Here is a 15,233-nt window from a genome sequence, read left to right as displayed (position 1 = left end):
GCGAGAATTCCCCCACCCGCTCGAAAGGCGAGATTCTTACTTGAGAGACCGCCATATTTTTGATCAGGGGTGGAGAGAAGGATACGTTCTCATCCTTTATTTATCCTAGCAGAATTAGAGTTCGGCAATCAGTCATATGTGGATAGGAGAGCGGGACGCACGTTGGCTCGTAGTGCGGGTTGCCTCAGATCGCAAATTCGTCTGCGAGATTCGAGGCTTTTACGGCGTTTGGATTTTGGGATTGGTGCTTTGGGGTTTTACGTTTCGAGGGTTATCGAAGAATTTGAGTTAAGCGGTTGTCAGAGTGTACGCTGATAGCGATCGTGTGGACTGCTCCGGGGTTAGTCTATTAACGTTCTTGCAGTGAATTTTAACTTCAAAAACTCTGAACATTGTCCGGATTTGTTTCAAGTTTATCATAACTCATCGTCTTAAAGAATTTGTTTGTTACGAAATTTTTCTTGACTTTATCAAATGTTTTAAAACTTCGAAAACAATTTTCTATTTATAAATTCAGTTTGATTAGTTGTGCACGGATTTTTTAAACTACTAATGTATCGTAATGTGTTCAAACAATGAAGCAGTGATTTGTGATGGTTTAAATATTAGTTTGTTCTAGTTGGATTCCTACTGGAACAATGACAATGGTAATGATGCAGAGAATCGCCGATACAAGACAAGAATCTCAACACCAGCAAAGGTCTCCGAGAGGATCGCCGAAGGTTTTAGAAGAACATTCACAAACTAACTCCATCAACCAAGACGAAAAAACTGACAAAACAAATGACAACAATAACAGAATAGAACAAAGACTTGAACCGCAGGAAGAAGCAATGAAATTCGAAGGTTTCAGAAGAATATCACCGGACACCTTAACAAACCATGATAAACTATTCAACCAAGATAAACGATTACCAATCCTAGCACCGGCGATCAAAATAGCAATACCCACAGAAATCAATCTAGCAAGTCAAAGGAGATTAACAGATTTAACAATTACATCTTCAGGGAGCAGAGAATTGTATTTACAACGAACAAAAAAAGTTAGGGAATCTTACGACTCAGATTCAAAAATGGACACAACAGATCAAAATTCAGAAACAGGTGATGATTATGATAGACAAAGTGATGTTAGTGAAGAATTAAATGTGGACGAAGTGACAGATGACGTTTTATCACCGGTAGATCTAACAAGAAGACAACTGACAAGCAAACACTACCCGTTCATACCACAGGCGGGAATCTTTTTACCTAAGTCAGAAATGGCTGGGATCAGTATATTCGACTCCCAACACGACCATTTTCCTTTCGCATCAAATCAAGACTATAAATTCAAACCAGATGGTATAGACAAAGGAGACGACGACAGACAAAACGGACCGGAGAGTATATGTAGTGATCTAAGTAGACATTCCCACAGCCCGAAGCCAGAAAGTCCGAGAAGCCCGACTGTGGCTAGCCTTAATCATAATAGAAGATTGGCGTTTTCCGTGGAGAACATTCTGGATCCTAACAAGTTCACGGGAAGACACGGAGAAATCGGTCCAGTGATGGAAAGTGCCAGAACTGGAATGAGACTCGGAGGAGGAATGCCCCCAGCTTACTGGAGACCACATTTCGATGTCTTGGAGAGAGACGGCAGCGAATCGGGTATGCAAACCAATATTTAAATTATTTCGATAAATATTAAGTATCTACCTATAATCGTAACTCATCATCATCACCATTCCTTTTCAGCGCCTAATGGTGCATAGGGCACTGCATAGGCACACTAACCGCAGTGTACCTTAATAAAGTTTGTTACATGGAAGTAATCGATCTTACGCTTCAGATGCGGGGTCTATGATATATGCCAGGGTAAAAACTGATAATTTAATAAATGTTTCATGCCAACCATGTCGGGAATCAAACCCGAGATTTTGTGCATGCTAGGCCAACGCGCTTACCATAAGACTGAAATATTTTTTAAAGAAAATTCATATTTAGAGCACCGATTTAGTGGTTAGTCTTGTATAATTAAAATTGAAATAAAACACTTTTTATTAAACACTCAAAATTTAACGGATTAAATATTTATTTAATTACTGACTGGTGTCAAAGACATACAAGCTTCTTTATCAAGGTATAATTTAATAATGTAGCAACTAAATTGTGCCTTGATAAGAAGGATTTTGTAGCCTCGAAACAGGTCGGTCATCAAATTAAATCGGTAAAAAAAAAATATATCAAATTGTATTATTTTAAAGAAAAAATTATTTATCATAATAAAATAAAACAATTTTGTTTTTAACCACTTTTTTATTCTTATCTACCGACAGGTTTCAATGCTATACAAGCTTATTTATCAAGGTATACTTAACTAATTAATTTCATCCTATTTTATTTTATCAATGTTAACTAAATATTACATATGGAGCTAATAAATCAAGTATTCTTGTCTTGTAAGGATGGGAAGCGAAATGTGAGATAGATACTCTTTTCTGGGGAGTTATTTAGATCTAAATTTAATGGGAAATATTTTGGAGAAGGGAATGTGCAAGTCTGGGCATTTACAGGGCTTATGGTCTGTCATTGGCTTGTTTTAACGGCCACTTTACACACTATAATATATAACATCATTAGATAAGATAACCAATGAACTGAAAGCTTATTGTACAAGGGATTAAAGCTGTTCTGTAAGTTACCTAAAACAAGAAAAATAGATTAAATTGAAATATTTCTAATTAATTTGAAATACATAATATGTTATTGAGAAATTTGATAAAAAAAATAAATTTTATTAAAAGTGTATAAAATTATACTACTAACAAACTTACAAAGCATAAATAAAAGAATGTCTAAATTTTATATTTGAAGCGCTAACGTTGTGGTTAATCAATCTAATAAAATAAATTTAAAAAATGTGTTTTTAACCACTTATTTTTTATTTTTTCTACCTATCGGTTTCAAAGCTACATAAGCTTCTTTATCAAGGTATACTCAAATAATGAATTTTATTTTATTTTATTTTATTTATTTATTCATTCAAAATTATACTCGTATAAATATAAGTAAACTTATTAAGGCTTTTTAGGCTGTGCCCGTGTCACGCCATAAGCCGTAAAATTAATTAGATTTAAATATAATGACATATGACGCAATATAATAACAATCCAGAAAAAAAGTATAAGTTACAAATAATAAACTCCATGGAATACAATTTTAAAAAGATAATCAGACAACAATATTAAAATGTAAATTATAAATTATACAAATTTTGATTCATACATAATCAAATATACAAAATAACAGTATCATTTAAATCAACGAAATGAAAGTATAATAGTAAATATGATTAATCGGGTTGTGGTCCTGTGGCTAGTGTCTCGGACTCACAGACCAAAGGTCCGTGGTTCGAATCTCTCTCTACCACAACTCGATTCCATTTTCTAATAGTGAGTTATTTACAGCTCGTCAAAAATGGCCCTCAAAATGAAATATTTGGGTAAATCATAAAAACGCAAATATTTTTATTTTTTTTAAATAAAAAAAGGAGTATTGAAAAAAAATATTATAGTATCATTGAAATCAATAGAAAAATAATATATATATACACATAATTGAAATGATAATTGAGATATGGTTTCTATAAACTCACTTTACACTGTAGTAAGAAATGGGAGTAATAAATAATACGCCAAATAAGATTGAGTATTAAATTAAATAATACAAAAATTCATAATGAAAAAAACATAAAAATATCAAAATATATAAAAAACAAATAAAAGTAAAAGTATGGAAGGAAAGCAGATTTGTCAATTTTTGCGAATTGCTTATCTCGAACTTTTAAAAAAATGGACAATTTCGTCCCTATCGATGTGCAGCAACCAATTGCAAACATTTTTCTTAAATACATTGGCACTTGTGGAGTTTTTTTATGGCTGCAGGAAGTTGATAAAAAAATTCGGAGCCAAAAAGGTAAAGTTTCTTTGAGCTAGCTTTGATTAAGTGGTAGGGCCAATCCCGCTGATTAAAAAATTAAACAAAAAGTTGTTAAAAATACAGTATTTTTATTTTAACTTTAAGCATATAATGAAAAACCAAAAAGTTGCTCCTTCAAATCTTAGTGTTTTTTTAAATTAACTCTATTATTAAATTAACTTAATTAGATATGAGGAACTAGGATCCCAACCGCCGATGCGCTCTGAAGCCTTGGGGTGGATTTTCACAAAAATGGCGCTTTATAAATGATATCATGTTACATGAATCTACATATAATTCAACTTGATATATCTTTATTATTTTTTAATCTTTAATACTTCAGTGTTAGTATTATTTTATTTTTCTCATAATAAACAAAACACATCAAATAATTTATACAATATTATATATACAGAGTTAACATATTCCCTCTAGTCATCACGTGGGTGAGATTCATCCGGCTGAACTAAATCACCTACTAGGCAACGCCTGGAAACAATTTTCCAATTTTTACACTTCTTCTTTTACCAGACAGTAATTCAACAATGTTAGATTATGTCAAATGCTTGCAGACTGGCTGGATTTCCTCCCCAGGGAGTTGTTCATATTTAAATTTATTTCAACAGAGAGGGAAAAAAATTTTGAGAAGCCCACGTGATAAAGGTTTCAGCTCTTTTACTTCACAAAAGTCAACAGATGGAAGAGTTGAGGAAATGTGGATGTTAAAACATGGGCAGAATAGTGAATGTTACACAGTATGTAAAGTGGCCACTTAAACCAGCCAATGACAGGTCATAAGCCCTGTAAATGCCTAGACTTTCATATTTCCTTCTCAAAATTTGTTTCCCTCTCTATTGAAATAAATTTAAATATTTTAATTTTCATTACTGATGTAAAAACATACCATTTTTGTGGGTTGTTGTGTTATTTTGGTATTCAAACCTGCTCTGATGTGCATAAAGGTATTTTCACCCCTATTTTCAATTTTACGCTTCACTTCTTAGTAATGAAATAAGGGTTGCATTTATATCTTCTGCTAAGGTGCTTTTATCTGCTTATAAATAAGATAGGGATCATAAATAATAACTGCAAATTTAAATTAATGTTAGAGAAAAATACAATAGATTTTTATATTTATTATTAACGACCAAGAAGTAAATGTTTGTGTAAAACAAACAAACCATCGCGCCGTTTCCCCGTAGGGGTTCACAGAGAAGATAGAACGCCATATCACTCTGTCTTTGCATACAGAGCTCGCCGCCTCTACATTCATACATCTCCTCAAGCACGCACGCCGATTATTCCTACTCTTGACAAGTCCATCTTCAAGTATTTGATGAACTTGATCGTGCCATGACTTTCTCGGTCTTACTCGTTCTCTGCATCCATCAACATTTGCATCGTAGATCCTTTTAGCCGTTCTTTTGCTGTCCATTCGCTCTACAAGTCCAAACTGACGTAGCACCCTTTTCTTGATTCTATCGATAATGCAAGTCTCAGCCTTTTATAATGTACAGATCTCGACATTAGTGCATCTATCGTACATATATTTACCACACATTCGCCTGAAGAATCGCATTTTGACAGCATTTAACCTACTTTCATAATTATTTTTCCAATTCCATACTTCGCTCCCATACATCAGAGTTCGCACTAGGACTCCAGTGTTAACTGCTAGTTTTGCCTCCTGCGATTAACATTTATTTGCCAAAGTATATTTCAGTGCACCGTTCACCCTGTTCTCGGCGCTCACCCTCCCTTCCATCCCTAGTGAACAAACTTGCCAGATACACAAATTCTTCTACCTGATTCAGAATATCTCCGTTCACTCTGATCTCACATTTAGTTGTATTATATAAAATGACTTTAATAAATATATACATTCCTACCTTTAAACCACCCCGTATTTGAAGCGAAATCATTAAATTTATTGTGTATAGCTAATAATAATCTAACAATTATGTATTTATTCGGTGGGGGTCGCTAGTTACATACGCAAAAGGCTTACATTTACGGCAAAAGTATCTATTGTTTGAGGATCTGGTGAGAAAGTCGGCTGTGGCCGTGTTAAAAGAAAACGTGTTCTGACTTTTCCTCGTATAAACGTATTCTCGTATTTTATTCCTGGATTAGGGAACTAGAGCAGTGATTTTTCTACTCACTATAAATATTTCATAATAATCGGAGAACAGCGACGCATGTTATTTTCTTCAACTTTGGGAAGGAAGATTTATTGATAAGGACTCTTGCAAAACTATTTACAAAGCAATTATTGAACCACACGTTAACTACTGTAGTAGCATTTTATTTTTATCAAACAAAGAAAACATAGATAAACTAACTGTATTACAAAATAAAGCCTTTAGAATCATTTTGAAAAAAAACAGATACACGAGGGTAAAGTCGATGGTAAATGAAATGAAATTATTAACATATAAACAAAGAATATTTTACAATACAATGATATTTGTTCATAAAATTATAAACTTTAATAAAAAAACAGAATTTTGGAAAAAAAATTATCGAAACCAGCATGAACACGATCACAATACTAGAGAAAAGAACAAAATTAGACTTCCATTTAGGAAAAGTCACAAAATTCAATTTTATTTAAAGCAATTAAAAAGTATTACGAAATGGAAAAAAATATTTATGAAGAAAAAAACATATCAAAATTTAAAAAAATGGTCAAGACATATGTGATAAACAATTTATGAATCAAATATATTTGCAATGTTATTATTAGAACACACATAACAATATGTATGATATGTGTGCCCTACTTTAAGATTTAAATAAAAATAATAAAAATAAAAGCTTTACATGAAAGTGGCTTAAATTTTTTTTACGTTTTATTTCTTAACTTGAAAAGTACAAAAGAATATAATTTAAACGTTTTTATGCAGAAAACAGCCAGCAATCGGAAAGTGAAATTGAGATAATAGCACTTTTATGAAGAAAGCTAATAATCACATTTACAAAACAGTTGGAATGTTTTTGACTTAGACAAATGATTAACAATGAATACTTATTTATTTATTTTGCGGTTCTATGATACTTTTACATAATTACAATTAAACCGGTGAAAAATAATGCAACAAAAAATAGCATAATATTAAAAAAAGAACAAAAACATCGAGACAAGTATATAATGGTAAACAGTAGATATTTATAAACAAAAAAATAATACATCTGTAGCAAATATAAAAATTAACCTATAAAAAAGAAAGGTAAATTACAGAAAATAGCTGTTTTAAAAAAGAGGAAGAGAAGAAAAAAAAAGAGAAAAAAAAGAAAAAGAAAGTGCTTTAAAGGAAAGTTAAAACGTTTACTTTATGGTTTATATAATTTAACAAATTACAACAGGGATAGAGAATACCTTAAATAAGGGAATATGGAAGTCTAGGCATTTATAGGGCTTATGACCTGTCATTGGCTGGTTTAAGTGGCCACTTTACATATTGTAACATTTACCATTTTGCCTATGTTTGAACATCCATATTTCTTCAAATCTTTTATTTGTTGATTTCAGTGAAGTTAAAGAGCTGAAACCTTTATTGTTGTGAAGAGATTCATCTGACTGAATTATTTCACATTCTAGGCAACGCCTAAAAACAATTTTAAAATTTTAAAACTTTTATTTTTTTTTATTTATTAATAAAACATATAAGACATGAATATCATGATATTATATTCCCAGGAGTTGTACGAGAAAACTCATTTGGGACGGTACATAAAACAAATAGTACATTTCTTGTAACAATACATAGTATACATTTAAACAATAAAAATTTAAACAAATTTTAACAATCTATGAACTTAATATTAAAAAAGGAAAGAAAACATTTAAACAATCTGTGAACTTAATATTAAAGAAGAAAATAAAAACATTCAAATAATCTGTGAACTTAATATTAAAAAAGAAAAGAAAAACATTTAAACATTCTGTGAAATTAATATTAAAAAAGAAAATAAAAACATTTAAACATTCTGTGAACTTAATATTAAAAAAAGAAAAGAAAAACATTTAAACCTAAAACACAATATATAGACTATTCACAGAAACTGAGCTAAAAACTATCACTTTCAAAAAGATTCAAGAAATAGGTCTTCATTTCTGGTCTTTGAGATTTACCACTCGACATTTCATTTTTAAGGTCATCAGGCAGTTTATTAAATTGTGTACGACCAATGTATTCCAGAGACCTTTTGCCGAACTTCGTGGAACAAAATTTAGAAATGTGAAGATTTTTTGCATGTCGTGTATTATAGTTGTGCATTTCATGATTAAATGTAAGTTTTAAATTTGTGTGAGCAGAAAAGTTTATGATGTTTGAAATAGTGTTAGTGATGTCATACAGTGCCATTACCTTGAAAGGAAGTATTTTTGTGTTACGATAAATATCCTTGACATGGGAATCCCATTTCAAACCAAGAATGCTTCTCAGAGCTCGGTTTTGAAGAACTTGAATCTCAGAGATCTGGTTTTTGTTAGCGAAACCCCAAATACAGCATAAATAGGATAGGTGAGAATGTATCATAGCGTAATAGACGGCAAACAAAACAGTGTGAGGAAGCAGATCACGAAGTCTATGCAAAACGCCAGTTACGGGTACTATTTTCGGGTTACTTCTTCTTGGATCAGTTGGTTTCATTACAATATTTGAGTTTGTCCAAATGTTCGTCGACAAAAGACTAGATTTCACCCCCTCGGGAGTCATTAAAATATTAATACTAAAAAATTATGAATTTAAAAAATAATTTTATATACAAGAGTGGTGAACTTATCATTATTTGAATTTTTAATTGTTAATTTTTTTCAAAACACAGGACTTAATCATCAGCGGCGCGGCGTGGTATAAAATAAATCTTAATCATCACTGCATTGATTTGCAAGTCGCTGGATGCGAACAATTGGTGAATTCAATGAATTAGTACCATGATGATGACTTTAAATCAAAAAATTAAGTCTTGTTGGTCTATGAGGAATATGAAAGTTTAGTAAAGTTAACAGTTCGGGGCAATCTATTTTATTATTTAATAATTTATAAAGGAACTAAAATTATTTATAAATAAACAAACATTTGTTTTTTTATACTACGAACAATAATTTAATTATGTAATTGACCTGTTTTAATGATGTTCAAATCACCGTAAGATTTTTCTAGTGTTTTGAGTGTTTTCTGCAAATTGAATGCGTGATAAAACGATGTATGATAGGTGCACAAATGTCGAGATCCGTGAAGTGTGTAAGGCTGAGACATGCATTATTGACAGAATTAAGAAAGGGGTGCTGCGTTGGTTTGGACATGTAGAGCGAATGGACAGCGAAAGAACAGCTAAAAGGATCTACGATGCAAATGTTGATGGATGCAGAAAACGAGGAAGACCGAGAAAGACATGGCACGATCAAGTCCATCAAATACTTGAAGATGGACATGTCAAAAGTAGGAATAATCGGCGTGCATGAGAAGATGTATGAATGTAGAGGCAGCGAGGTCTGTATGCCAAGATAGAGTGTTATGGCGTTCTAACCTCTCTGCCTACCCCTACGGGGAAACGGCGTGATGGTTTATTGTTGTTGTTGTTGAGAAACGCCGTTTTTGTGATCGACACCATTTTCAGAAGGTGATTTTTACAGTTTTTTTTACAAAAAATTGACCTTACTGCACCCGAAAACACTAATACCTAATTTTTTCAAAATTGTGGACTGGCTGTTTTCTGTATACTTACGTTCATTTGGTACTTGAATAAGTCATGTATATTTTTTTTTCTAATCTAAAATATATAGCCGTTATTAAAAATAAAATAAAAATTTAACTTTTTGTACACAATGTTAATTGTACATTAGCGTGTTTATTGCCAAATTGCAATTTCTTCCAACCAACCCATAGAATATTTTTTTTTTATATTATGCAAGTTACAAAACATATTGAATAGAAAATAAAAAATAAAAAAAATATGTAAAAATATAAATAGCTTTATTTACATTTAAATTACATTAAATCAACACTATTACTCAATGGGAAGAAGAAAAACAGACGAAAGAGAAAAGGAGGAGAGATTAAGACAAATAAGATGTTTCTTCAGACGTTATTTAAACAGAGATTCTGTAGTAACATCTTTGATGGTGGATGGGAGATGATTCCACCGTCGAGCCGCATGGACACTACATGAGTTAGAGAAGAAAGAGGAATTGTGGATGGGTATTAAGAGAGTGCTTTAAGAATTAGAACGAAGTGGTAAACCATTATGTTAATGCAAACGTTTTCAAATTATACTCAAATTACTTTTTATTACTGTATTTATTTATTTTACCGTTTTACAGTTACAAAAGATTAGCTAAGAATTTCCTGTGTTTAGGCAGGCCCTTCTTTTTTACATGTTTTTTTTTCATTAAACGATGCTTCAAAAAACAAAATAATAAAAATAAAGAACAATAAGTATATATAGATAATTATAAAAACATAAATATAATATATACATATATATACGAATATTAGAAAAAATACTGACAAGAATAAAACCTGACGCATAAATATGCAACCTGGTGGTAGTCTTGATATTCATATTTACAAAAAAACAGAATTTCATATTAATTTCACAAATTGAGCAGTAAAGTATCTACTAAACCCAGCGCAAATGTAACAGGAAAATATTTTCCAGAAATCTCCCACCAACCAACGAAACCTTTATTAAATTCCAAAAAAAATCTAAATGCGAACCGCTTTATTCTTATTTTATGCCTAATAAATAGCTCAATCACCATTTTACCGATCACGGGTGTTCCTCAGGGTTTATCTCTCGGGCCTTTATCTTTATCGGCCATTTCTACCCCTTGAAAAATCTTCCATCTGAAATCGCCCACCCTTGTAAGATGGCTGACCGTCCACGCGGTGACTCGTGTAATAGGACTACCCGTTACGCAGGGCTGGACAAGTCCAAGATAGTAATTTTTAGCCCGTTACAAAACATCTAGGTAGGTACACCACTGACGTATAAGAAATAGATCCATTCAATATTTAAACCGTTAACTTTATTAGATCAACATTATTAGATCGCAAGCTACAAAGAAGAACAAGGAAGAAGATAATACCAGAGGAACTACATACCTACCATATGTACAGAATGTTACTGGCAGCTGACAGGATAGCCAAAGTGCTGAAGAAACATAATATTGGAACAACGTTTGGGACTGTGGGAAAAATAAAAAACCATTTATGGAGCCCAAAAGATAAGAATCCCGTGGAAACAGAAGCTGTTTATAAACTCAGTTGCCAAGGGTGTGATAAAGTGTACATAGAACAAACAAAAAAGAATTGACGAGCACAAAAAAGCGTGTAAACTTGGGCATCCTGACAAATCTGCAATAGCGGTACACTTTATGGACAGACAACGGACATTTTTTTTGCATTTGAACCGAAAATATTGCATTAACTCAGTAATTACAGTGCACGAATGATAAAAGAGGCAATTGAAATACAAAGACACCCAAATAACATAAACAAAGACGACGGGCTGAAATTAAACTAAACATGGTTCCCAGCACTACATACTACAAAAATGAATAGAAATGTGCCTACTGCCGACTGCAACACGGTAAAAAATACTAGTAGTTAAACACACATTTTTTTCTACAAAACTCTCAGAAGATGGCTCCTGCTATGGTAGCCGAAACGTTGGAACAAATCCAACACACACGGTATCACCCAAAAAAGAAACATTTTGATAACAGTGACCATGAAAACCTTCGCACCTGTTTATTGCTGTAGGTGATATTTGTCTTATTTCATTATTTAACCTTTTTCTAGGCAAAACATGAAAACATTTACCTACCACATTTTCAGTTTACACATCTTCTTGGAACAAGAGTTAATTGAAAAATATTTTTATTGTATCAAAATGTTTAAAGACAAAAGTCTGTATTTAATCTCATAGAGATTTATTAAGATTAATGTATTAAAACAGAGATGGAGAGCATTTTATAAAGCAAAATATGAAAGCTTTGTTTTTTTTATTATGATACACGCATCTTACAATTGTACTTTTATTTATATGTTGATAATTAGAAGCTATAAAATCGTAAAACAAAATAATGTCTTTCGTTTTCAGAATTCACCCCTAATTCGACACTGTATTAAGGATTTTAAGGATAGTTTCTGATTCTTTATTACCTCCAAAGGGTGTTTCGTCTCAGAACAAGCCTATTTCCATTGCAAGGGTTGTACGGTCAAACGCCTCTACTTACACATGAATAAAATCTTATTCCACCCTTTTTCGAATTAGATTTCCCCATTATCCTTTAAAAGAGAGGACCTTAAAAAAATAAAGTGCAAAAGTTACTAAAGCACATACGTTTGTATACACCCCTTTATTTCCGGGAAATTTTTCAGCCTTGCCTAAAATAAAACTCTTTCTTAAGTTTGTTAGTGAAAGTTAAAAATGGAAAAATTAATTTTAAATTTGTTGCAACACAGAGAGAAAACATTTTTGAGAAGGCATTATGGAAATCTAGGCATTTACTGGGCTTGACGTGTTATTGGCTGGTTTAAGTGGCCACTTTACACACTGTGTAACATTCACCATTCTGTCTATGTTTGAACATCCACATTTCCTCAACTCTTCCATCTGTTGACTTTTGTGACGTAAAAGAGCTGAAACCTTTATCATGTGGGTGAGATTCATCCGATGCGTTCATTTTAGTTTCTGGCTACTTTTCTGTGTTTACAGACATAGTTTCTAGTCCGTATGTCGTCACCGGCTATATACACGAATCAAAGACTTATCTTTTTGGCATACAAAGATTTCAACCATGTTTTGAGTATATCCAAATGTTCGCAGACTGGCTGGATTTCCTCCCTATGGAGTTATTTAGATCTAAATTTGTTGCAACAGAGGGAAAACAATTTAAGATGTTTTTAGAGACATTTATAGGGCTAATGACCTGCCGTTGGCTTGTTTAAGTGACCATTTTACACACTGTCTAGACTTCCATTTTCCCTTCACAAAAATATTTTCCCTCTCTTGCAACAAATTAATACACATATACTTTTTTAAAAACAGGTCTTATGCAGGCGTTATATAAGTGACATGTGGTTTCTACTAAATAAATATCCAATCTCCAGACAGCCTTCATACCGTTGAATGGGGCGCCTGCCACTCCAAGCCGTACTATTTAATAAAACATAGACGCTTTCATTGTTAATCTTACTACACTAACAACATTATCTCATAAAAGTGATTGCTTTGCTAAGTTTTTTTGAAATTCTTAATGTAAGTACCTAACTGCCAATCCAAACATATCCAAACTTTACAAAAATAAATTTATTTAAGCCTGTACGCCAGCAGCGTCCCGACGCCGACGCAGGCACCGATAGGCGGCGTCCCCTCTCCCCGCCTATTCTCCCACCACCTTTCCTTTTTCTTTCCATTTTTCCCCGCTACAACAGCCGCAATAACGTTTTTACGCTTTGCCCCGGGCCGATTTACCCCAGCCCCCCCTCGTTTTCAATTAATTCGTCCTCACATGGCCACAACGCCCCGACTTCCCCTACTCATACGGATAAACCCTAAAATAGATAATTAATATTATGTAGTTGTAAAAAAGGTCAGAAAATTACAAATTCAGCAAAATTTATATCAGTATTTCATATCAAGAATTTAAGGGATGATTATAAATGAATTTCTAAATACTTTTAAAACGGTTATGATAAGATTATTCTAATAAAAGTATTTTTTGACAATAAGAAAAAGAAGACATAAAAGTGTGTAATTTTTATTTTTTTTTAAATTACGACAGAGTTGGAAACCATTTAAAAGAAGGATATTTGGAAGTGTAAACAATTACCGGCTGCCATTGGCTGGTTTTAGTGAACACTTTACACACTCTCTAACATTTACCAATTGGTGTTAAATTTAACATATTACAACATAGGTGAAAAACATTTTGGAGAAGGTAATATAGAAGTCTAGGCATCTACAGGGCTTATGACCTGTCATTGGCTGGTTTAAGTGGCCGCTTTACACACTGTGTAACATTTACCATTCTGCCCACATTTCAACATATATATATCATACGTTGATTTTTGTGAAGTTAAAGAGCCGAAACCTTTATTTATGTCTGTGAGATTCATCTAATTTAATTATTTCGCCTAGTAAGGCAACGCCTTAATTTTTTTTTAAATTTCTATACATCTTCATGAACCAGGTGGATTTATCAACAATATTTTGAGTTTATCCAAATTCACAGTGTATAAAGTGGCCACTTAAACCAGCTAACGACAGATCATAAGACCTGTAAATGCCTAGACTTCTAAAATCATCGCATCATCGTTCCCTCGCATCTAATGGTGCATAGGGCACTGCATGGGTACACCAAATCATTTTTGTTACATAAAGATGATCAGTCTTACAGTCCAGGGACTATAAAATATTCTAGTGAGAAAACGCCCTTTTCAATAAATATTACACATCAACCATGTCGGGAATCGAACCCGAGATCTCTTGCATGGCAGGCTAATGAGCTGACCATTACACCACGAGGCCGACAATATACTTCTATATTACCTGCTCTAAAATGTTCTCTATCTTTGTTGTAATATGTTAATATTAACAGCTCCCCGGGGAGTTAAATCCAGTCCTTATCTACAAAAATTTGGATAAATTGAAAATATTGTTGAATCACCATTTTGCCTATGTTTGAAAATACATATTTCTTCAATTCAATATAACTAGTCCCATCTCAACACAGGACCTTAAGTCCTATGGAGTTGGGACTTATGTCTCAAATAATGTACAATAAACTTATGTATGTAAATAAATAAATAAATTTTACAATATTATTATTTTTACTATAAATTTTTATTTATTTATACAAATAAATAAATATTACAAAAAATGGTAATAACGTATCAATTTTATTAGGCCTTGGGCCCTGTGTTGAGTTGAGATGCACCATAATGAAAAGTTGAAGCATGTGCATAATTAAATTAAATAAAAGCAAAAATAAAAATTTAATTTAATTATTTCCATAGATTTCTATAAACATCTGGACAACACGCATATTAGTATGTTTATCTATGCAATGACGCAGTCCTCCTAGCTGACAGCGAAGAGGAACTGCAATCCTTGGTTACAAAGGTTTACGAAGTGTGCAAGGAGAGTGATTTGCTAATGAATGTGCAAAAGTCGAACGTCATGGTCTTTGAAAGAAATGTAACTATGACTGAATGTAAGATTGTAGTAAATGGAGATAGTTTGAAACAGGTCGAAGA

The 15,233-nt window shown here is 32.5% G+C and overlaps 1 protein-coding gene across 1 annotated transcript in view; it reads left to right on the top strand.

Annotated features, from left to right (window-relative positions):
• Positions 1-301: 301 nt before the first annotated feature.
• The window catches only part of slou (homeodomain transcription factor slouch), a 30,300-nt gene continuing 15,368 nt past the window's right edge, over positions 302-15,233 (top strand). Inside the window, exon 1 of the mRNA XM_088233858.1 lies at positions 302-1,650. Coding sequence (XP_088089984.1) covers positions 639-1,650 — 1,012 coding nt within the window. The 5' untranslated portion in view covers positions 302-638. The remainder of the gene's footprint in view (positions 1,651-15,233) is intronic.

Source organism: Micrasema longulum, unplaced genomic scaffold (assembly GCF_059751315.1).
Source record: "Micrasema longulum isolate JH-2025_06_02 unplaced genomic scaffold, ASM5975131v1 h1tg001158l, whole genome shotgun sequence".
Taxonomy (NCBI): Eukaryota; Metazoa; Arthropoda; class Insecta; order Trichoptera; family Brachycentridae; genus Micrasema; species Micrasema longulum.
Note: the sequence above shows the minus strand (reverse complement) of the source record. Positions and strands in the feature narration are given on the sequence as shown.